The sequence below is a fragment of the Podarcis erhardii genome (assembly GCF_964252035.2).
Source record: "Podarcis erhardii genome assembly, chromosome: 2".
Taxonomy (NCBI): domain Eukaryota; kingdom Metazoa; phylum Chordata; class Lepidosauria; order Squamata; family Lacertidae; genus Podarcis; species Podarcis erhardii.
In genome coordinates, this window is record NC_138498.1 from 32,900,746 (window position 1) to 32,925,977 (window position 25,232).

Genomic DNA, 25,232 nt, shown 5'->3' on the forward strand with positions numbered 1-25,232 from the left:
TCCTACTGGATTCAACAGGGCTCACTCCCAGATCAAAGCCCCCTTTTTTCAATGGTAGCCAGAACAATTTATTTTATCCAGATGTCTTATTGCATGAACATTCCTACAACAATAACCAAAATAATCTGCTACCAGCTCACCAATTCCAAGATGAGTGTTGATAGAGGCATAGCGGGCGGTTCCTGTTAAATTTTTATTTTCACGATATGGAATGTGCTGGTGCGTTCGAGCATCCCGATATTTCTTGGCCAGCCCAAAATCTATGATGTAGACAAGATTGCCCTTCTTGCCTAATCCCATCAGGAAGTTGTCAGGCTTTACATCTCGGTGGATGAAGTTCTTCGAATGAATGTATTCTATTCGGCTAATCTAATTGCAGAAAGACATAATTTCAGAATTACAGCATATAAAACCTTTCAAAAACAACCAGCTGCTCCTTTATATTGGGCTTTAATACTAAAATCCTACTTTGATAACGTTTAAGCTTAAAAGCTATTTGCTTGCTTTATTATGCCTGCATTATTTGTTCTACTTAACCCCCTTTTTAAAATACCACAAGCCAGTTTAACTTGTTTCTAACTGTGCAACTGTACACATGACAACTAGGAAGTAAGTCTAATTAAGATCAATAGGATTTACTGCCAGGTATGTGTGTATAAGATTGCAGTCTAAGTGGCTTTCCTCCTGGGTCTTTTGATGAAGCAAGAATTAATGTCTTATCTGGATCTCACTTTGGGCACTGACAGAGTGACATCCCCCCCCCCCAAAAAAGAGCTGTGTAGGGATCCTGAGGGACATTTAGTCCAACACCCTGCAATGCAGAAATCTCAACTAGAGCTTACATGACAGATGGCCATCCAACATCTGCTTAAAAACCTCCAAGGATCTTCAACTAGGTAAGATTGAATTTTGGCTCTAAAGATTTTGCTGTAACAGCAGTACTACTACATTAGGCCAATAGTTGCCTCCAAGGCTGAAGCCAGAGAGCCCTTGGCATAGTGCCAACAATGAGCCCTCACTATATCTACTTCCAATCAGGTCATGGCCCAATCCTACCTATAGACCTACAAAATCAGTAAGGCAAGACAATATACTCTGAGTAACTTCAAAATGGCAGGTGACCACTGAGGGTGAAAGGTAAGCTTGGCTCCTATTTAAAAGCAGAAACACTGTGTACTGCTGAAAAATATTGGTGGGTCCAGCAGGGAAGATGGTGAATGGTGCTGCGGCTGGTCCAGTGAGGGGCTCTCTTCCAAGCCCCTGGGAGACTCAGCCAGTGCCCAAACTATCTGACTACTGACCATGGCGTCATCTAGCACCATTGCTATATCATTTCAGTGCCACTTGCTTGCATAAAGCATGGTTTCCAGATGCTTCAAATGGTAGCAGTACACATAACTGGAATATTTATGGTCCTGCTGTTTTACTTAAACCTTTCTGAACCTAAGGGTTTAAAAATGGACACACATACAGACATCCTAATAGCCATCAGAGAAGATACTATTCACGGACATATTTAGTTCTTATTGTCTTCTATGTCTGTGCAGAAGTACAAACCAAGAATGTCTTCACACTTATTTTGGAAGAACAATTCACAAGTTGATTTATATAACATTTTCAGGAAGTTATTTATTATGCATAAACTGGCCAATTTTTTTGTGGCAGCAAAGTTTTAAATACATATAGGCTCAGATTCTGCAACTTGATCCTAACATAAAGTTGAAGAATCTGTAAAACTTGATGTGTTGACTGTTGTTACCCCTTGAGGGAAAGATTAGCTTTTAAAATAATTGCAAACCCTCATGTCAAGAGATAGATAAGGAATGTAGCCTAACACACTAGAAACGGGTGAATGCTTTAGAATCCAGCCCAACAGCCACTAACTACACAGCCTCTCTTTGCAACCCTGAGAACAATCCATTTTGGAAAAAGTATGTATTTTAAAGAAGCACAAGCATGTTCCCACTGCAGCTAAATTGGTCTGATTCACACTGGCAAAAATAACTTTAGAAGCATTATTTGTACTGGACACATTTCATTTTCTGGTATATGAAGAGAATAGCTTAAGTGGTAGGCTTTCTACCTGCCCTCTGAAAGAAAGGAGTCCCAAATTTTGTGCCATATAAGACAATTATTTATAGAATGCAGAGAGGATTTAGGGAAGCCCTCCTACCCAATAATCAAGACATGCAAAGATTTTAATACCATTTGGTCAGCAAGTAAAAGGACTGTCTTGAGGCTGAATTTTCTTGAACAGAAGTTAAAGAGATCTTCAAGGCTTGGTCCCAACAACTCCATCACCATTACATTGTAGTCACCTTCAGCACCGCACCATTTGATTGTGGGAATGCCCACTAGAAAAAAAGGGGGGAAATTACTATAGTATTTTGTGAAAACAGAAGGTATCTGCACAAAATAGGTATGACACACCCACAGATTATTATCTAAATTACAGCACATTTTTCTTCCTGAAAAATGTATGCATTTGGGGGGGAGGAGATAGGGGGAAGGGACTGGAACTGGAGGAAGGTCCTGGGACATCTTGTATAGATGTGCTTCCAATGGGATGTGATCTTCTCCTTCTTTCTAAGTACAAGTACTCCCTATTAAGAAGCCAAAAGGGAGGGAAAGACCATTGTTGTGCTATGAATCCTAACTATCAGGCGTCAAATTAGTCTACAGTAGCTATGAATACTCAGAATTCAACAAATATTTTATAGCATATTTGTATATGACATTTTAAATCTGTGCTGTTTAACCTGGGCTCAGAAATTATGAGGTTCCCTTGGTTACAGCTTCAGAAGATTCCCCCCAAATAAGTTCTGAGAGTTGCTCAATTCTTTCACCACTACCTGCATTCCCCACTCTGACTGATATTACTGTGTCATAATTCTAGGTAATTAAAGCTAGAAGATCAGAATAAAGAACACTTTAAACAAGAGATGGGTAACCTCTGACCCTCCAGGTGTTGTTGGACTCCCAAGTTGCATCAGCTCTGGCTAGCAAGGTGATTGGCAGGGGATAACGAGAGATGTAGTCCAGAAACATTGATTTCCCACCCCTACTTTAAAATAATCTGAATCATGCAAGCAGCTGGCTCAGTGGTTACCAGCACAGAGCGGAACTGTGCCAGGTCTGCATTTGGCTTCTCTCTCCAGCATTGCAAGATTGGATGAGTAAGAGCACATTTATTTGTGCATCATCTAGAGTAACACAATGCAGAACTGTAATAATATCTGCTGAACCCCATCTCCAGAGTATATTTGCCTAACTTGGGGAAGGCACATTCAGGTACTCTGCAATGGACAATGCTACTCATCCGAAATGAGTAGCAAATTACAAGACTTGCAAGAACTATGCCCATGTAGTTAACTGTTGTCAGTTAACAGATCCACACTCAAGGTTATAGCAAAACAAATGTAATATTTTTTGTGCCTCTGAAACTATAAAAAGCAGTTTGCAATTACTGAGGAAAAAGTATAGGTCCAAACAAGAAAGCTTCTCACGAAGTTCAAGAGTGAAATGGTATCTTGCCTATATGGTATCACATGCAAAGACCATGCCTTTAAGTAAAAGGATCTGCCCAGTTTTAAGATTGTCAAACCAGGATTGACACTACTGTCAGAACATAATTTCAATAAAGACTCTCCTCCTGGAAGAGAGGGGAGTGGTTGTGGGCGGGAACCCGAGATCTACCCCTAGCAGGGGGCGTTAGCCCCCTGCCTTCCACTCACCTGGCTGGCGCCCACGCCCATTGGCAGGCACCCAACCAGGTGTCTCCGAGGGGGCGTGTACAGCAGCCTATATGCTGCGGTGCCAGCCCCTACTCGGCCTCACTCTTCGTCGTCCCGTCGCGAGTCACCCACCCTCCACTCCCTTTTAGCTCAGGGTCTTAGTTTTCCTTGGCCTTGCTATGGACCTTAGGTTGGTTGCCCTGGTTGTCTGGGGGGCCTGGTAGGAATTTTTCCATTTGGCATTAGGCTTTTTGGTTTTTTCGCCTACCTCATAGCAATCGTCACAACTTTCGTGGTATTGGTGGGTAGGTTAGGCATTGGAATAATGTGTTGTGGTGTGTCGAAGGGCTAGGTGTGGCCATCACCTATGCCTTCAATTTCTAGGGGTATTCCGTTAAAGGAATCTGGCGGTCGTGTATTCAGTCCGATGCCTGCTTGGTGGGAGGCCATGGCACGACCCTCGGTGACATCAGGGGAGAGCCTATAGTTGGATTAGCATCAACAGGCTCCACCTACTGGTGAATAAACCCCCCTTGTTTCTGACTCACACCTCTCTGAGGGGGTGGAGTCAGCTGACGTAATCCAATGCCTAAGCCAATACCTTTTCACTTGCTGTAATCAATAAAGTTGTGGCCTTTTCTTGCCCATTAACCTTATATCACATGTCCTTGTGTATTCATTCCACTTTGGGGGAATCGGGTCCTCGAACCACAATATATATATCTCATTTGTGTGATTGAAAACCTCTCATGTTCATGATCTACAGTTCAAAAGTTCCCTTCTTTTAACATTACAACTCAGAAAAATGTCACAGATAAACAACAACTTGATTTGCATTTAAGTAATGAGGAGACAGGTTGAGGTAGTGTTGGTAATCCACGGGCTCAGAGGGTAACTCTTAGTGAAGCAATTGTTTGTCAGCCTCACAACCCCCTGTGTAAACAAGAGCCTACCTTATTAGAACATTGAGAATGAAGACTAAAACTGAAGTCCCACCCATACTTACTTAGGATTAAAGACTCAATGAACTCAGTGCTACTCTTATTTCTAAGAAAGCACATTTAGGATTCTACTGCTGCAGCTCCCTAATGCATGGCAGGAAGGTAACCATGAAATCACTTGTGCACATATGCAGTGCTATCTGCCTTCTTCAGTTTATAGCTAGAACATTAGTACCCATATGACTTATCAGCAAAGATATTTTTTACCTCCACCCTGCATCATTTTGTAAATTTTGCTTTCTATATGGAGTTGAGGATGTTTGGTTTTCACACATTCCAATTTGATGGCAACCTCTTCTCCAGCAGCAATGTCAGTCCCTAAAGGAGAGAAGAAAACACAACTTCAAAATCCAAGACTATCAAACATGAACTAACCAAAGAAATTGCTTATACACCCTGGCAATGTGTGTAACAGTTGCTGGCATCACAAGGTAGTTGTACAGAATAACCAAGAAGGGGGGTGAACCATGCAAGCCTTGGAGAAAAAGGTGGAGATGTCAGTCGCCAACCTGGCATCTAGAGATCTCCACGTGGTTGCAATTGTACCCACATCAGGAGCAAAATGCGCCTGGTGCCTAGCTAATTTCTAACACTGCAAGTACATTCCCCTCATGCTTTTGAACTGATATAACTTGCATTGGTAGTGTCACCTATACATTACTGGCAGCCCTGTTTACACATGTTCAATATGTGTATGACCCAGAAATGTCATAAAGACATCAGTGAAATATCTCTAAAAGGGTGGAACACGGGCAGGGCAGAGGTGGAATGGTGTGTTTGCAGGCTTTTTCAATGGGTTTTAATTATACACAATTTCACTGATGCATGCGGTGCCCGGGAACATAACCCACGCGTAAACAGGATACAATCTAAGCAAACTTAAGCCCATTTAAGTCTTAGTGATTTCACAGTGGGTTGTATCCAAGGGTGTCTGCAAGTGAGCAGAACAGATTTCCTCTTGTGCAACTGGACTTTTCTTTTCTCCCTCCTGCAGTTCCCATACCATATACCCTCAGAAACTGCTTTGGAGGTTTGGGGGAGTCTCCAGAGAAACCTAGGGTGTGCGCAGCTGGCTGCAGGGGGGAAAGATAAGAAGATGAAGTCCTGTCCACAAGCCCATTCACACATTAGCTCTTCATCAAAATCAATGGGACATAAGGGCTCTAAAATGATGGTTAAGATTCTATATTCATCTGTTGTGTGCAAAAGCAATTCCTTAATTTGTAAACAATGGTTTCAATAGGTTTTTTATTACTCAATTTCTCAGTATCCACTAAGTTGCGTTTTGTAATGCAGCATGTACTGTACTACAGTATCATGAGCACCTGCAGATTATGTCCTATTTAATATACACAAGTCAAAGGGAATTTATTTATTTCATAAAATTTATACACCACTTGATTGTAAAAAACCTCAAAGCAGTTTACAAAAGATAAAATAGTAAAATCAAGGAAATTTCACAACCATACTTAAAAACATATAAAAGTTAAAATGCTAAAGCAGACTGAAATTACCTCAACTTTCTAAGCATCAGGGTAGGCTTGTTTAAACAAAAACATTTTTAGCAGATACCAAAAAGAGTACAGTGAAGGCACCTGCTTGATCTCAATAGGCAGGGAATTCCAAAGTGTAGGCACTGCCACACTAACACAATCACATTCTTACATGAAATATGTTGATGTATGTTTTTAGCTTATAGTTGATTTTATCTTTCAAATGTTTTATAGAGCTGTTTTTACTGATAATGTTATTGTTTTATTCCCTTTGTAAACTACTTTGAGGTTTTTTGTTAACAATTAAGTGGAACACATAAATTTTATGAAATAAATAGACAAGCATGCAAAGGCTGTAATTAACAAAGAAAAAATAGTCTACTTTCAGTCTCATCTAAGTCTGGGAGCAGACGAAATGCAAGAGAAGAGAGAACATACGAGTATGGCATGCCTTTAAGCTGATAAGGACATTCCACGCTCGTGAATAGGCAGGCCCACTTGCATACAAGACACAGGAAATGTCAATGACAAGCGACGGATTGCACACAGCACAATGACTTCTCCAGGTTCACATCTTGATTTAGCTGAGCCTTCTGGTTTAAAACACTGTCCCCCCTTTCTAAACATGATTTTATTTGGAAGGCTCTTGCATGTAGCACCAGTGTTTCACATACAGACTACATTATACACATAATGATTTTGGCTAAGAGAGAGAGGTTAATATCCGAGGTAACAAGGGATTAACTTTTTTTAACCAGAATGAATGCAACAGTAGTGTTACAATAAACAACTTGGTTTTAGGTACAGTCATACCTTGTTACGTTTGCGTCATGTTACATTCTTTCAGGTTACGTCCCGTGGCGACCCGGAAGTACCGGAAAGGGTTACTTCTGGGTTTCGCCACTCACACATGCACACAAGCGCCAAATCGTGCCATGCACCTGCACAGATACGGCGCTTCAGGCTGCACTCTTTTCATGTTGTAAACGGGCCTCCGGAACGGATCTCATTCGCAACCAGATGTACCACTGTATATCAAGACTGTGACATGGTGTGCACACACATTGTGCATGCATGCACTCTCTCACTCAGGGAGTCTTCTTTAATATGTCCCATATTAACCCTTCTATATTGTACTTATATAGGGGAGAACTAGGAAGAAGTATGCTGCTTAAAAGGGTCAAGCCATTTTACTGCATATTATCTTTAGAACAGTACATAAAATATTAACTCCACTAAGCAAAAACCACAGGCCATAAGCAATTTGTTCTTTATTCACTTAAGAAGGGGCTCAGCTGCAACCATGCACAGTTAGGTACAGATTCCTGAGCAAGGAAGCTTCTCTTAGGTAAGCACATTTTCTGCCAAAAAAAGTTTCTAGTGACTGGGCAACATTTCACAATTCTTAAGAAAACATAAGCTGGCTAAAGGTCAAATTCTGGGATAAGTATCATGTCTATGTAAGATATATTTCACCAAATGAAGTTGTTAGCTATATTTTCAAATTAATGCACAATACTAATTTGCCATGGAACTCACATCTTCTGCTACAATAGAAGGAGTTGGGATCTTCCTGACTAAGAAGTGGCAAAAACTACTTCTGTTGTAAAAGGAATCCACACCACTGAAAAACCAAAAACCTCAAGATCTTCCTATCAGACATTAACATTTATTTTATGACTAGCAGAAGCTGAGAAACCCCTACATCTCCTATCTAGAGACAGAACTTTGCACTGGATTATCTGGAATACCTACTTACAGCCTCAAACCAAGTAACAAAGGCCAACTGACCTCTACAACATATACAAAGAAATAACAGCATTGGTCTTGCTGATGCAGCAGAGTAACACTGATAGTGCGAGCTATACTTCCATACATTAAAAAGCTGTTCCAGAAGAACTCAACTCAAGGATTCCTAGGATCTACTTTTCAATACAATATGTAAGTTGTTACAGAGCAAGATGACTATTCACCAAAGCTATTAGGCAATATCCAACTGTTGTGCTCTGCTTGTGCAACCAATTCCCCCTTCCCCTCTTCTCTGAAGTCTCCTGGGTGACCCCCAACCCAAAATCTGTTCTGGAGGGTTAGGGACCTCTCCAGAAACCGAGAAGATTGGAAGGCATGAGTGACAGCAGAACAGCTAAGAGCAAGTCCCATCATTCCATGGGTGCAACAATGGATCTTGTGTTGGGAAGATTTTGTAACATACCAATACTCTAAGTGAGCACAAAAGTTTCTTAAGTATAGCTTAATTGTATTGTATCTACAAGGGCTGCCTTGGAAACAATTGGTGAAAGAGCAAGGTATCTATCTTTTAAATACATAAAGGAGTATAGGAAATATTATTACAAGAAACCAATGCTTAACTATGGTTTAACACAACTGACCAACGTGCTCGTGTTCACTGCTCAGGAGTCCCTGCTTCATTTTTCTCATGTTCCTAGCTACAACAAGCTACAAGCCTTGGACTGTTGTGCTGCCTAAACCTGGGCTTAAAGGCCCCCCCCCCAAACAAACCATGAGTAGTAAGGCAAGAATAAACCTTGGCTACCTCTTATAATTTGTTCGGAGAGAAACAAACCACAATATCTGGTCTGAATATACAAGTCAAAGCTTGTGCCTTATTGCTCCCAGAGCAGTATGGCCAACAGCAAGGGATGAACAAAGCAGGAAGCTTTGATCAGCAGGCACCCACTACTAATTTGCAATAAACTGTGGTTAAACATTAAATATGCTTTATTGCGACGTGGAAACCAGTTCACTTATAGGCATCAAAGACTTCACTGTGTTAGGGGAAAGTCCCAGAATTAGACATTTGGGCAGATTTTCTCTTTCTTTCAAGGATTACAATGGTTAAACATTTAACCATCTTCAGTGCTTTGTTTTAAGCTACTCTCTGTTGTTTCACAAGTATGACAATTTAAAGACTCATTATTTGGGTGCTGATATTCTAACGAATTGCATACACATGGCCAAAATATGTACGTGCTTAATACCGATTTGACACACCATCTTTATGCAGATGCCTGCAGCCTCTCTTGTACATAATTCTCAAAATGAAAATAATCAAATAGGTAGCTCCTCCTCACATAAACTAGAAACATCTGCCTGATACTTGACAGCCAGATGGACTATGTTATTAAGAACAAGACTAAAACAACTCTTCTGATTATATACAAAGTTTCCTAACCTGCACAACGACTTTAACTACTGCTCCCATAGGTGGAGCTGCCACAGCACGACCTTTCTCCTTCTGGGGCCGCACCCTTATATATAGCTCCAAAATAACTGCTGTACTTCATAACGCTCAGATAGCTAATGATCCTGTAGTGTAGAGTAAGCAAGAGAAATACCTTAAAACTGTTCTCAAGTAGCTTTATCTGTAGGCCAAAACCAACACCAAGCATGGTGACACTAAGATTCTAGAAAACTGCATTCCCACAATCTTTGAAAACAGATGTCCAGTTTTAGAGTACAATGATTCAAAACTAAAGTGCTAGTTGTTCTCATCTGCCCCCCCCCCCAACAGTGAAGAACAAAGAAGTACACAAGTTATTTAATGTTATTAACACATCCATATTCTAAAGGCCAGCCATGCACTGAAGCAGATTTCAAGAGGGCGGGGAACCTCTCAATTAACAAGAATTAAGAAGGCTTCACAACTGGTCTCACTGCTCCTGATATGCATAAATTAGTGTATTTTTAAACGCAGGAGCTCAGACTTGGATTGACTTACACCCTTGTATAGATAGCAGCATGCACAGTCAGCAATCCCATTACAGCCACTCAATGCATACTGCAATGCATAGGCATATGCCTTTGCAGGACTGAACCATTAACTATTTGCCAGCATCAGTTTCATCTAGCAGATATTTTTTTCTGGCTTACCTTTGCATAAAGCCTATGAATTTGAAAGGCGACACCTAGACTAGCTTACAACATACAAAATGCAGGAGAAAATCCACATCATCCCTCAGGGTCTATTAAAGATTTATTACCAAAGATGTAAGTTAGCAGGCCTCTGGCTCAGGTTCACAGTTACACTGCCATCAAAATTAGGGGACTAAGCTGAAAATAACCAGGTGTGCCTTAGTTCCAGAAAGCAGCGCAAAACCTGTAATTTCTCCCCATGTTACAATTCAGCTAAAAGCTATAGCAGACATGACAAGTGACAAAAGGAGAAAAGTTACTCTGCAAAAAATAACCTAAACCTAGGCAATTATCTCTTTCAAACCAGGCTACTTCCTGGAAGCCTCACAGTAAACAACTCCATCTGAGTATTATAAATTTTTTCTCCACCGACAGCTGGTGGATTTCCAAACCTCATACTTCACTGTCAGAACCCTTCGGCCCAGAAACATGTAGTCAGGAATTTTTTTTCCCATCCCAGCTTAGAAGCCAAATAAAAGAAGTGGGGAAGGAGGGGGGGGGGGGAGAGAGAGAGAGAGAAGAGAAAGGAGAAGAGAGCGATTTGCCCAAGGTCACAAAGGAAGTAACTGGGCACTACTGGGGCTCTCCCAGTCCTCACTTCCCCCAGTGTCGAGCCAAGGCTAACTGTAAACACGCTTGCTCTGAAGTCAGCCTCCCTGCAATACCCAGGTCTTCCTTCCGAGTAAACCCTGACTGGAACTGCGGTGGTTGAGCAGGCGAGGGACACGACGGTTTTACTTCCCGCTACGGGGCTTGATGCGCTTCTTGGGCGTTCCTCTGTCACCTCACGGGAAAGCAGAGTCCGCTTGGGGTGGGGGTGGGGGGGCCGCGACCTGAAGGCCCCACCAGAGCGCCAGAGGCAAAGCGACCCCCGACCTCGCTTCTCCAAAGACAGCCGCTTCCCTCAGGCCGTCGTCGCCCCCCCCCCTTCCCCAACCCCCTCTCGGTTCATGCCACAGCGGCGCCCCCTCACCGAGGTAAATGTCCCCGAAGGAGCCGCTCCCGATCTTCCGGCCAAGCCGGTACCGGTTCCCGACTCTCAACTCCATCGAGGCGGCTCGGCAGGACCCGGACCCAGTCGCGAGGGACCCTGACTCAGAGCAGGGCGACGCCAGAGACCATCGCGGCCCTCAGCCCCGCCTCTCGACGCCGGAGGGATTCGGGGGCGACAGCGCACCCCGGGTGGGGAGGATGGACGCAGATTCCCCGAGACCCGGATCCTCCCTCAGCGCAGCTAAGCCCCAGCCGCCATATTATGTGACCTCACTTCCTTGGCAACAGGGGGCGGAGCTTTGCGACGGAGGAGCATCCTCTTCTGAGGGAAAGCTGGGTCAGGGGGACCAGATTGTGAGGCCGCGCGCGCGAGAGAGAAAGGGGTGGGGAGGGAGAGGGGCCGCGTCTCCATGGTAACCGCTGGGCGCTGGGCTTCCCCTCGGCTCATTGGCCGCGGTAGGGTTTGGACTTGGCCCCACCCGTGAGAAGCGAGGCAGCTGCCACCCCATAACCAGGGCTCCGCTCACGGGCGGGTCCCGCAGCAGCGGGCTGCGCCCTAGTATTGTCAGAGATAATTGGGCTTATTCACACCAACTTTTCTATAGGCTTCTGAGGCTGGAATAGCACGAAGCATGGTTGCAATACCGTCACGTAGCCCCATAAAAAGATGGTGCCAAAGCACATGCTGGGGTTTGTCAACCCTCAAGATCTGAAACGGTTTCCAATTGATTCATGGATGGCAGTGTCCTTTCTTGAGGCGGGGCGGCTGGCAGTGGGAGAACTTGCGGAAATGTCATGAAATCATAAGGATGAAGGTGGTTCAAGGAAGGCCATTCTTGAGATGTAAAGCTGTTTCTTATCGTTTCCCTGCTTCACTTTGGGATTTGAGCTCAGGATTTGCACCCTCCCCCAGGATGTGGCTGAAAAACACAGGTTTCACATTTGGGCTGAGTTGTCTTTAATATGGCCATTTCATCTGGGAGAAGTGAATTCATGAATTCACTTTGTATTAATTTTATAGTGTTCTTACTCAAAGGAATGAATAGGAGGAGCCACGATGCATATGTTTTACATGGATGTTTTGCAGCTGATAAGCATCAGTCTGACTTAATTATGGTGTTTGGTGTAACGTGAAGAAACAAACCTTAACTTTGCTCTTTTATATCTAACTTGAGCTCTTTGGATTGCCAAGGTAAGAATGTATTCATCAGTCTGCTTTGTGTAGTCCACAAAATTGTGTGCCCTAACAGATTTGTCTCTTGAGGTGCCACTAGACTCTTTAGTTTCTTATGAAAGTTGACATTCAACATCGTTCATTTAATACAAGTTGACATCATTTTAGGTTCTCTTTAGAATGGACATAGTGAAAATATCATGTGGATCCAGAATTTTGGGAAGTCTTAGTGGACACTTTTTATATATAAAATGCCGAAATGTATTTATAACCATAGTGTGTTAAGCACAGTACTTGATTCCTACTCTTTAAGATGGTAGGAAGAAGAAAACTGAGTTATCACTTTACACATAAAACATTAGAAAAGTAAAGTACTTTATTTACCAATGAGTCTGAAAAGTGCTGGTCAGAGTCTTAAATGATCCGAGGCATGAGTATCTAAAGGAGGATTCCCCCCAAAAACATTTCATAGTTAACCCATATTATGAAAGGTTGTTGTCAAGATAAAAATACTGCAATAAATTGTTTTATCCAAGAACCACTATTTGAAATCACTAGGACTGTGTCTTTCAGTTAAGGTGTGGTATGTAGGGCAGTGTGGGAGAATTATGAACATATTTTGCATTGTCTGACTTCCATAGCGATTAGTTTGGGAAAGTCAAATGATGGGGGCAAAGTACTATTTGATATACAGTGTTTTTAAAGTGCTGGTTTGTCTTTTGAATGCTTTAAAATGAAAGGAAACGATAAGAAATTAAGTATCCACCAGTGACCACTTGGGGTCAGTATTACACTACTGTTATTGAGCTTGAAACTAGATGCCTTCCAATGCCCACTTGGTGCAAAATATTCCCACAGCTCTGATTAAACTCAAGGTTATGTAACCCATGAAGGAGAGAAAGTAGTCAAATATGTAAGATTCTAGTACTCAGGTATGCTACTTCTAAAAACAGAAGTCCCTCTTAGTTACCATATGTAACAGGCACTACTAGACCTATTCCCCATGAAGACATCCAACTTAGCAGCTCCAGCAGCACTTCCATAAGCATGCACTGTGAAATGGTATTTACCTTCTTCCCACCATTCAAACATGTAACCCACCCATTTAGGTACATTTCATCAAAAACCAAGTGCTTCAGACTATTGAGGGTGGGTGGATTACATGTTTGAATGTTCAGTTTTAGTGCATCCTGTAAGGCTGTCCTACATAATTTCTCTGCATGTGTGCATTAGCCCCTACTTTCATGCAATATGTTCTCTTAAATAACACTGGTGATGTTATGGAGAAATATTAGAGACGAGTTTCTGCCAAGTTATTCAGAAAGCTATGTATTGCTACAAATGCACATACATATAAATACATCAAGGCAATGAAGAAAAGTTAATCCACTTTCTTAAAGTCACAGGGTACACCATCTGTAGAGAGAAGAGTATGAAGAGCAAGTCAGCAAATGTTCAAGAAAAAGGCTGCATCCTCCAAAAAGCCATTTAATGTATAAGAATATGAACAGTTATATTAGCAAAGATTTAAGCAATGAATAGCACTAGACTATGGAGCTGTGAGTTAAACCACTGAGCCTGGGGCTTGCCGATCAGAAGGTCGGTGGTTCGAATCCCCGTGATGGGGTGAGCTCCCATTGCTCGGTCCCTGCTCCTGCCAACCTAGCAGTTCGAAAGCACGTCAAGTGCAAGTAGATAAATAGGTACCGCTCTGGCGGGAAGGTAAACAATGTTTCCGTGCGTTGCTCTGGTTCACCAGAAGTGGCTTGGTCATGCTGGTGACATGACCCAGAAGCTGTATGCCAGCTCCCTTCGCCAGTAAAGTGAGATAAGACCCGCAACCCCAGAGTCGTCCGTGACTGGACCTAACGGTCAGGGGTCCCTTTACCTAGCACTGGACTAAATGTCCAGTGAAACCAAGTAAGATTTACATTTGTTTTAATTTTTATTGTTAATTGTAAACTGTGATTTCAGTGTTATCGATTGCTACGCTGGGACCCTTGCAGGAAGGGCAGACTACAAATACTTGTCCTACAAATGCATGTGCTGTTGTGTAGCATAATTCAGTGCATACATTCTCAAAAGGAAAGCCCACTTAGTTCAGTGTGCTTTATTCCAAATAAGTGCACACACTTCACTAACCATTAAAATTCAATACAAAACTGCAATGAACTGAATTTCTTTCTGACTCTGAAATTGTAACAAGGAAATTTAAACTATATTGCCCGCAATTCTCTAGCAGCATTTCTACTTCAGTTGATAATTACCTCAGTCTAAAGTCATCAGTTTAGAAATCTGAGTAGTGTTTCAACCTGCAAAGTTAAAACAGAGTTAATATGCAATAGTTTGAGATATTCCCAACTACAAGACCACAAAGCACCCTGCTTTAGCTTTCTAAATTATACCACAGTGGTTCTAATATTTTATGGCAATGTTTTCATCTAACATCAACATATCAGGGTACAGAGTAGCAAAGTATGTTTTTAAAAGAGACAAGGGAAATAAGAATGTGCAAGAAAATTCAAATTGTGCCCAGGTCAGTTAAATTATAAAAACCTGTTTTATTATTATTAGGTATCAAAGGCAATATCCATCTAAGCTATACTAAGACTAGTTACTCCGAGTATGACTAACATTAATACTGCCCACAGTCAATAATATAACACAAATCTGAAGAAATCTAAGAGTTAAATATCACCGTAATTGCAGTAGCATGATTTAATACATACCTATACAATAAAGCTTTGCCTTTGTTATTTGCTATGGAAAAATATCCACTTCTGGGTGAGAAGTCCATGGAGTTAGCCAAGTATATTAACTTTCTTTTGAACACCGGAAAATTTGGGAATACAGTAAATGAAGGAATGTGCACCTGCGAAGGAGAGTGGAGCAAGGTAATGAAACTGAGGGGCGGGGTAAGTGAAAGCATACTTCATTGTCATACATGGTATTATTAATAATAATAATATTTTTATACCCCACCCTCCCTGGCCAAAACCGGGCTCAGAGCGGTTAACATGAAAATAAAAAACATTCAAACATTAATTTCTACAGTTACTCTCAAGACAATAACTCTGAACCCAACAGCTTTATCTTAAGCAAAGGCTTGTGCAGAACTAACAGGATTTTCTAACCCTTTCCCCTGCATCTGTCCATTTACAAGCTACTTTAGAAATTCCCTGAGTTTTGGTACAGAGGATCTCCCAGGGTGGGAGGCTGGAGGAAGAGGGGGATTGCTGGGAGGGTTCACTCTTCTGTGTGGAATAAAGGTTAAGATATTGGTCTTTTATTCTCTTTCACTTCTTCTTTCTTTTCTTTTCCTTTTTCCTTTTTCCCTACTTTTCTTCTCTAGATTAGTTTGGCTTTATGAAAAGTAAATAAAAATTGATTATAAAAAAGAAACTTCCCTGTCCAGGATCTTTCTAACTACAGATTTTGCATATACAGTTACAATTAAAACTCACTATCTCAAAATTTCCCTTGTGGGCTGCCTGTTCCTGCACTTGCAGGATATGAACCACATGACGTTTCCACCAGCTGTGTGACATCTAGGTTTTTCTGGAGCTAAATCCCACTTTTCGCCTAAATGGTAGCAATGTGAAAAGCTTTTCTAATATGATAAAATGGATGTTTTGGGGTTATCTCATTTTCTCCTGTTCCAAAACAGAAATTGGCAGACTGTGTGTACCTGGTGAAAAGGAAAAGGTTTCCCCATATAAAGCTCCTAAAGTGAGAAATGTTTGCCTCAAACCATAAAGTATAGGCATTTCTGTCTTTCTGTTGTTGTCGTCATATTTCTGGTAATTTCCCAGAAGACTTATTCAAACTCAATACATTCTCACTATCCAAGAACCATGCAACGTGTGTGTCTGTTCTATGTATGTGAAAATGCTTGCAGCTTGCAATTACTTGAGCAACTAGGATGTCACAGAATGTTCAGACATGCAAAGCGCTCAAGGTGAAGAGGTCAGCAACAGAATGTTGACAAATAACAAAACTTCTGTAAAGGAAAATGATAATCACGAGCAGGAGAAAAATCCTCCAGTAAGCGACCTAGTTATAAGTGTTATAAGACGAACTGTTTTTTGTTTGTTTTGCTGAATTAAGGCAAGGGGAGATGAACAGGGGATCTCTGTAGGCATGGGAATCCAAGGCTGGGATGCTGAGGAGGACCTTAGGAGCTGAAAAGAACAAGCAGGAAAACTCCAGCTTAAATTGAATCAAATTAATACTTAGCCATTGAATTAAACTTAGGAGAAATTCTTACCAGCTTTACCGCCTCATCTACTTTATTAGAAGCAATTGCCAATATTTCAGTGGTGGGACTGAAGGATAACGATGTTGCAGGTGTGACCAAGTTCATTATAGCTTTAAGAGGCTTAGGACTAGTTTCTCTGAGACAGTCATCCTGAGCATACACATTCACAACTCCAGAACTAGAACTAGAAAAAAAGAGTTTGTGGTTTATAAAATGCTTAAACCATAATTAAATTAACTCAGCAATTTATATTCATGATCCTATATTTCTCCAGAAGTACCAAGCGTCATTTCCTATCAGCTATACTGAGGAAATGTTAATGCGTAACTATAGTAAAATCTTATTCATGTAAGTAAAAAGAGTGCATTTTTTTACTACGTTTATGCTTACGGTAAGTTTGTAGAAGGGAGGCTCCATCTACAGAAAGAGGTTTGACAGCTACAGCCATTCCTAGACTGGGAAAGCCATGCCACAGTAGTTCATGCATGAAGTGATTTCAAGTAGATTACTCCAATGCACTCTATGTGGGACTTTCCTTCTGCTTGCTCTGGAAGCTGCAGTTAGTGCAGAATGCTGCAGCACAATTGCTGACTCCTACATATGCTGCAAGAAGCTCACTTGTATCTTAGGGGGAGCAATTAGCCACAGCCATTTTTAAATCAAGGCAAGCAACATGGCAGCTCTACAGAATTTAAGGGCAAAAAGCTGCTCAATATTTACTCAGTCAAGTCTTCCAAGTCATGGGAGCTCTCTGTGTATCAACCACGGACTAAAAATAAGATATTTCTGAAGACTACTTTGATAAAGCCTGGAACTTGATCTAAAAAGCATTTGCAATGTGTTTACCTGTCATACTGGCAAGTTATTTTGTTACCATATATAAAGATACACCACTAAATTATTTGTCGATTTTGCCCTCCTCTGAATTTGGCCTCTTATAGCACATTACTAAGAATGTTTACTCAAAAGTAAGTCCCACTGAAATCAAGTGGATTTAATATGCTGAGAGCTGCAACATTAGTAACGCATGTCTGAACCCATAATTATCTGACAACTCCAGTGTCTTCGAAGTAGAGAACCTTCCGGTATGATCCAAGAAAGAAAATATCTTAAAATATTGGCTCTGCTTCCACTTACCCACATGCCACATACTGGTTGTTTTTGGAGACTGCAATTGATGTACCACACATACAACCTTCGTCAGAAAATCTGTTTAGGCATCGTCTGCTTTTTACATCCCATACGAAAACTTCACCCTGAACTGACAGACAGAGAGACAAATAGGGAAATTTTTTAGAGGAAGTAATATATGACATCAAAATGCTGGATTTAAAGGGGGGGGACCTCTGCTAAACTATGAACAACTGAAGAGCACAGCAAGGAATAACTCCATACACTACTCAAAGATTATAACTATTATATAGTGAGTTTCTATTAAATAGGTACTCACATGCATACATCATAAGTAGTAAAAGGCACAACTGTTTCATGGTTTATGGGGAGGTTGTATCGGGTCACAAATTCCAGTTTCAACTTAAGGCATCTTGCTATGAGTGCTTTCTAATCAGAAAATGAGCCTGTGACGATTACTACTGTTACAGCTGCAACAGAGGCTATACAAAGTACTCCTTTCACTAAAAATTGCACACCTTCATACAGTGATGCCACATCTTATCTGACTTACCAGAATGCGTGTAGATTTTGCTGCTATCTGGAGAGAAAGATGATTCCAAAGACTTCCCATTTATTTTCATGCTCCCAATAAGCTCTTTCGTCTAAAATAGAAATGCAATTGCTGATCAACACAAGTAGTCACAATATCATAAAGTGAAAGAGTCTGGTCTCATGAGAGGAATGTGCCCTTCTACAGTCATCATAAAAAGGAGGGGAAGAAAACTTGTAGGGTGCACACAAATGTGTTTTCATATATATATTTCTTAGTACACCATTGTGATTCCTTATATGGTGCTCTGTTGCCCTATTTCCCTCCTGTTATTTATGGCTTTCTTCCTTTGGTTTATCTTTTTCCTTCTATAGTCTCCACCACACCAGTGACTTACTCATTTACAGTATTCAGATGACTTGTTTAATAAGAGACACTTACAACACAAAACTCTAAAGATAATCAACCACTTAAATATTTGCCACCACTATTTGGATTTAACAAAATCAAAGTCAAGAAATCCACACCATCCATGTGACTTGTCTGCTGAAATGGCTACTGTTGAGCAGCACAGAAGTTTTGCATGAAGCATAAGACTACAAAATGCTATGTGGTTCGTATTTGCCATATTAGTATTAAAATGCATTTTTAGTATGAACTCTAGCTGATACAACTTCTCTGCTGGTAGAACTGTGTTGCTGTTTGAACTTAAAATGCTCATTTTCGGAAACAAATGCAGATTTTACCTTCATTGTCAACAAATGCAGATAGCCTGATGTTCCATTAAGGAGCAGGAATCTTCCATCTGGTGATACTTCAAAATTTTTGATAAACTTCTCCTCTAAACCTTAAGTTCAAAAAAACAATATGTGTTATATAGTTCCAGCACATATATATATATAGGAGCTAATTGCCAAAGCTAACTATTAGCTTATAAATTATGGTTTAATCTGGGTGCTAATTTATAAAGAATAATAGAACGTTATTTCCTTGAATGTTTATTCTTTTTCTTATAGATGCCATTGTTCCAAAGACATGGAAGAACACTGGGCACTAGTTCTACTGCCATGTGACACAGAAGGAATTTAATTAGAAATCTTTTATGTCTAATTCAGAAAAAATAAAATTATATTTGAGCATTATTCGAGTCTACTTAAAATTCAGTGTGTACAAAAATATAAGCAAGCAGTGAAACCTCACCTCTGATATGGGTTATAGGAATAATTTTTCCAGCCATCATGTCGTATATATAGAACCGCTTGTTGTGTATGCTAGTTGCAATAACTTGCTCTCCATTTGCACTAAAACGTGCCTTGTACACTGGAAAGCTTTCCAGATGAATGCTCTGTATCTTTGGATTAGCGATGCCATCCACCTTTAAAGAGAAAAAGATGCATTCATTTTTCACCTCAGAATGGGAAATATTTAAGAGGATTTCTAAAATACAAATGTAATGACTAGCGAATGCCAGTTTGTCTTGAATTCAAATTCCTTGATTTGACGGCAACCCAGAGTCCCACAGAAACATTAGGCTGCTTCTGCCTGCTACTGCATCATATGGAGCTCCACCATAACAAGGAACTCCTTCTGCTTCTATGCAAACAATAGGGATGACCCACTTGCTTCCATGCACTTTTGAGTGTTTCCAGTCCTTAAAGTTTGGTATTAATATGCAAATTTAAACCCCACCCATCCAACCACCACATAGGTGTCTAAAGTATGTCTCAGCCAATCAGTTCCTATAAAATAGTATACAAGAACATAGAACAGAAACAATTGCATTATATATAAGGTAATTATTCCTCACCTGGAACAGTGAAACAGACCGATCAAGCCCAGCAGTCATAATAACTTGAGCAGAAGGATGGAACTGCACAGTTGTCAGTTTTGCATCTGACAGACGTTCACTATTGGCAAACTTGCAGTTTTTCATCTAAAATGCAGAACAGGAACATGTGTGGTTGTTATGAACCTGCATAACCACTAAGTACGTATAGAAAAGAAAAATCTACGCACTCGTGACAGTATCCAACACTGCACAAGCAGCACTAAGCTACCCAAATAAGACCTCCCCTTCTGCTCCTCCCTGAATACCCCCACAAAAACTGCTCCACAGGGTTCTTCAACCGTCTGGAGCAGATTTTGAGGGTGGGTGAGAGGCTTCAAGACAGGGAAGAAGGTTCAAGTGTGCAAACAGAAATCTTCTGCCCAAGTTAAACAGCAGTTTTGGACACAACCCTATGTCTGCACTACTGAAATATATTTCAGCAAATTTGCTACCAATTCTGTCCTAAGATACATTCAGTGTTCTAGGCCGTTTTCCATTTCCTAGTTTAGAGATGCATTAGCGATCCAAGTTTTTATAAAATCATGTTGTATTCAACTTTGTGCAAGTGGTGTTCTGCTCACACCTGGAACTTCCTCTTCTCACACTTCCCAAAAATCTGTTCCAGATGGTCCTCCAACCACCTGAAGCAGATTTTGAGGGTTAACAGCAGGCTTGCAGGAGAGGAGAAAATTCCCAATGATTTTTTTATTTTACTGTTGAAGCTCTACATAACTATTTCATCATACTTAAAATTTTGCCAACTAAATATTCAAAACATGAAAATGCTTTCAATGTGTTGCATGAAGGGTCTCTTGAAACCTGTTGTTTTTCTCATATTTAACAGCTTCAAAGCCTATGAATTCTAATCACAAACACATTGTGTGCATGAAAATGAAAGATTGTTTTACCTGTAAAAAGCCTCTTGGTAAGGAGTCTGACACTGTCACGAAATTGCCTGTCTTGTGCATTAGTTCATCCCCTTCATCTTCGCTGTCATCTTAAAATGAAATTATTTCAAACATTGTATTGTTTTATCTGTGCAGCCATATGAAAAGTGGCAACATAAGCTAAATGCAATATATGAAAAGAAGTCTGAACTTATTCAGTATACAGTCAGGTAGTGTGTCATAAACCCTGCTCCTAGTCTCTTAGAGCAGCTTGCAACTGTCAGTAGTAAGACAGTCTGCATCCTCAGGTAAACAATCTAAAACAGGGTAGGCAGCCTTCAGGGTTGTGTGATCTACTTTGTTTTTTACTTGAACCTTGAAGGCAACCAAATTGAAGCCAAGTGCAAAATAACAACTGCTTAAAATTCTCAAGGATAAGAACTGGAGTCAGATGCAAAATAAGCAGTTAAAGAAAATAAGAGTTAAGGAATGGGATGTGCAACCCAGGAAACTGGGAACAAACACCTACATACACTTGAGGAGAAGCCAGCTCCCTGTAGCTGCTCCTTCTACAGCCAATGGATGAGGCCAAGTTGGTCTCTCCCTTGCCATTATGTTCTTCCTACATTAGTCCCTGCGAGACTTCCTTAATCAGAAGTCCCAAAAACTTTCTCTGCAGAACATGTGCAGAGGATTGCATCTTAATTACTTTGTTGACTTTGGTTCATGCTATAGAAAGTCCCACATTTACCTTCATCTCTGGCTTTTCTTACTTTCTTCTTCCTGTCCCTCTGTGCCCAGGAAGGGGTTGCTCCCATTGCGCTCTGAAATCTAAGGAAGACAAGTCTGTACTTCACCCACAACTGTTACTTAAGACACAACCTTATTCACTGAGGTAAGTAAAAAAAACTATCAGAAATTTTAAGTAAATATGCCAGACAATTTTGAAAGATGGGTGAAAGAATGATGAGCATTAAATATCTGATGAAGAGAGGGATGCAGGGCAAGAAACTCAGGACAGACAGCCTTATAGTATCTCTCTCACACACCCACACACCCCTTGTGATGCAAAAGCAGATGCAAGCTGTTCAAAGGATGGACTGTGAAGGAAGAAAAACATTTTCCTCAACCCTCCCCACCTCTTGCAAGTAAGCCTCTCATTATGACAATAAATAGGGAAATGCTTTTGAAGTGTCCAAGCACCCCAGCCATTTTTGCCCTTCCTTTTTAAGTTCAATTTGAATCATTCTGCCATTTCCCCTTTTCTCAATATTAAGCAGTAAAACTTCATAGCTGCATAAAGAAATTTGATTTTTATTTTTATTTTTTGCATTTTAGTATGTATGGAAATAAATATAGACATCTTCAAAAATTCAGATTAATTTACAAATTGTCTGTTTTGAGAAAACACATATTGGAAGGCCTCTTCAAAAATGAGGTTATATGCTAACATTTTTGATGCCAATTCAAATAAATAATAAAAAATTATTTTTTCTTAAGATGGTTGTCTCTTGTCCATGTTACCATTAACACTCACTGTTCTTGAAGTCTTCTTTGAAGTTTTTCCTTTGTAAGCTTCTTTTCTGCATCACTTTTCATCATGTTTTTTCGATATCGATGGGTCATGTCAATTCTAGGAGAAAAAAGTCACATGCTAAATTTGTATAGTTCTGTAAAAATATTAATTTTACCAAGATGATCACTTTACAAATTAAAGCAAGTGAATAGCTTATATTTTGAAACAGTGGCATGTAGTTCATGTTACATAGTAAGATTACATAGTAGAGTCAATGTGATGGAGTGGTTGAGTGCCAAAATAAGATTGGGAGATAAAGTTTCAAATCATCACTCAGCCATGAAATTCAATGAGTGACCATAAATAAAATACTTCCTCTTCCTAACCTACTTTACAGGATTAGCATGGGGAAGAAATGGAAAAAAGTTTTAAAATCAGCTATAAGGTTCTAGAATTTCCAAAGCTCTTAAAAAGTGGACAGCCTGGCAATATTTTGTAAAGTCTTGCACAAAGCACACACATTAATATCTTCACTCAGAATGAATGGTTAAGAGGATGGGTGGTATCCAATTGTGCACTGATGCAATGGACTTCCACTTGTGCAAGGGTGACTTTCCTTCAACCTGCAGCCACCCAAAATCTGCTCTGGAGGATTGACAGATTGCAGGGGGAAGAGGGAAAAGGTAAGTCACAGTACATCCGCTGGTGCGACTCTTGACCTTGCACTCACAGTATGTAAGATGCTTACACCCCAAACCTACATATGTTAGGTTGAAGACAAGCCCCACAGAGTTCAATCCAACTTGCTTACAACTACAGCTTTGCTTCACCACACTTGATTCACGAGTCAATTTACAATAGGTGCATTACACATCAAAGTAAACCACTAACCATGGATTACTGTGAAATGCAAACATAGCCTATGAGTGCTGCTTACATTTCCTCAACTTCATCATCTTCATCCACCCATGCTGGTTTTTCAGATGGAAGAAAGTTGTCTTCCGTTTCATTATCCACTTCTGAGCCATCAGATTCTCCTTCAAGGAGATTCCCACTGAGCACATCACCAACCTTAAAAAAAGAAAGAATATTTTCTTTAATCTTAGAATTTAAAAACATGTTACAGATTGCCACCCATGAATCTTTAAAAATTCCTTAAAAACTTATCATTGTTTATTCTCAGACCACTTGTCAGGAGCCTGAAACTGAGATAACTGACAAGCCCAGTCTCAGCTGTACTGCCACATGAATCCTGAGGCATTTCGGACAGAACTTCCTGATAACCACATACCTGATGAACATTGTGCTGTTCTACAGCACCCATATAATAACTTTCAGAGTTCAGATGGCATACTTGCACTGTTTGCTGCCATGACAGAACAATACCCCACATCTGGATACTATGGTGAATTTACAAATATTTACGTGAACTGAAAAAGTTAGGAATTTTTTTAGGGGGTGAAGAACTAATTTGCTTGAATGTTACAGTGGGTATTCAGACTTAATTTACCACCTCCTGGAATACTTTCAAAGTGGACGAGACAGAAGATTGTGACCTCTAGATAAGGCATTCACACAGCCACCTACAAAGGGACAACCATTAGCAACTTTACAACCTCAACTGTTTGACTGAAGCCACAATAAATTTATTTTTAAAAAACAGCACAAAGAGTGCCCCTTTTCTATGCTGTGCTATCATAACTACAGCTGCATCCCTCTTCTGAACATTTGCTACTGAACTGGCAGGGCCGGCACGAGTTTTTGTGGACCAATGCTCCAGGTGTGTAAGGCAGGCAGAAATTCCGTAATATGTACTGGTGAAACAAATGCATCACTGTATCTGCGTGTCCATAAACACCCACTCGTGCAATTCAAGCTTATCATGCTGCCAGCAGCTCGGGCAGGGATGTGGGGCTCATAGAAAGAAGAGAAAGCTGGTGGAAAGAACCATTATCCACTAGATACCGTGAGGCTGATTATTGCTATCCAGTCGGGGGGGGGCACCAAAACAGGCTTCCCGCCTAATACCTTCGCCAGCGGGCCTTGCAGGTCGTCGTCTCCTTCCTCCACGTCCCCAAACAGCAGCTCCTCCAGGCCACGCTCCGCCGCGGGTTTCTCTGCCACGAGAGCCAAGTGCTGAGCCCGACGGATCTCCTCCGCGGCAGCCGCCATGTGGCCGCCTCGCTCCTCGCCTCTTTCAAGCGGCCCTTTTCCGACCCGAGGCCGCTTTCTGCCCTTCGACGCGCCTCGCCGGCCCTCAGCCCTCGCCTCCATGCTACCTCTGCCTTCACGGGGCCACAAACCGGAAGCGGAAAGGCCCGCACGTTCGCGTCACGGAAACCGGAAACGCCCTTCCCGCTCAGTTACCATAGAGAGGCACGCAGGCGCAAACACGTCCGCCCTCCCAGCCACAGTACTCAATGAAGCCGCCGTGACGCCGCCTGAATGAACATGCGATGTAAACAAACAGATAGATTACCAGAGAGATACGCGGGCTGAGGGGGCTTTCGGCGCGAGCTCCTCACCCCTCCCCACCCCAAGGCAAATGGAGACCGGAATAAAACGATCTGCGTAACATTTGTCTTTTTCTCGTATGTCTTTGCCTTCCCCCGCTCCGTGAGAAGCACTGCCACGTGACCTCCTTGGCCCCGCCTCCTTTTCACATGACCTCAATGTTTCAGTGTATTCCCCCCCCCCAACACACACACACTCTCTTTTCCCCCATGTTTCCCCCTCATAAGAACCGCTCTCT

At 41.2% G+C, this 25,232-nt stretch overlaps 3 protein-coding genes across 9 annotated transcripts in view; 1 reads left to right on the top strand and 2 right to left on the bottom strand.

The window, feature by feature from the left end:
- Window positions 1–11,465, bottom strand: part of CSNK1D (casein kinase 1 delta) — a 39,023-nt gene extending 27,558 nt beyond the window's left edge. For 2 of the 7 annotated variants that reach the window (XM_081850857.1, XM_081850861.1), the window contains exons 1-4: window positions 11,135–11,460; window positions 4,943–5,053; window positions 2,206–2,354; window positions 141–369 (exon numbers count right to left, since the gene is read on the bottom strand). In XM_081850857.1, coding sequence (XP_081706983.1) covers window positions 141–369; window positions 2,206–2,354; window positions 4,943–5,053; window positions 11,135–11,210 — 565 coding nt within the window. In that variant the 5' untranslated portion in view covers window positions 11,211–11,460. Of the gene's footprint in view, window positions 1–140; window positions 370–2,205; window positions 2,355–4,942; window positions 5,054–11,134 lie in introns of all 7 variants that reach the window. The other 5 variants (XM_081850858.1, XM_081850859.1, XM_081850855.1 and 2 more) reach the window with 5 other exon arrangements.
- The window catches only part of MBTD1 (mbt domain containing 1), a 121,364-nt gene that overhangs the window by 46,982 nt on the left and 49,150 nt on the right, over window positions 1–25,232 (top strand). The gene's annotated exons all lie outside the window — the stretch shown is intronic.
- UTP18 (UTP18 small subunit processome component) lies at window positions 13,642–25,145 on the bottom strand. The gene is made up of 14 exons (XM_081850789.1): window positions 24,509–25,145; window positions 23,418–23,551; window positions 22,502–22,597; window positions 21,716–21,795; window positions 20,986–21,074; window positions 20,057–20,182; window positions 19,450–19,624; window positions 18,996–19,096; window positions 18,271–18,361; window positions 17,724–17,847; window positions 16,596–16,770; window positions 15,058–15,200; window positions 14,596–14,640; window positions 13,642–13,744 (listed from the first exon to the last, which is right to left on the bottom strand). Exons 1-13 carry the CDS (start codon window positions 24,752–24,754, stop codon window positions 14,616–14,618), a joined length of 1,605 nt encoding a protein of 534 aa, XP_081706915.1. The 5' UTR covers window positions 24,755–25,145; the 3' UTR covers window positions 13,642–13,744; window positions 14,596–14,615.

Coding starts and splice junctions, on each gene's coding strand:
- UTP18 (XM_081850789.1), bottom strand. CDS start 24,754: ATGGAGGCGAGGGCTGAGGGCCGGCGAGGCGCGTCGAAGGGCAGAAAG. Junction 16,771..17,723: donor AACCAGTATGTGGCATGTGG/GTAAGTGGAAGC, acceptor CTTTTTTTCTAG/TTCTAGTTCTGGAGTTGTGA. Junction 14,641..15,057: donor GGCAAAGCTTTATTGTATAG/GTATGTATTAAA, acceptor TTAACTTTGCAG/GTTGAAACACTACTCAGATT.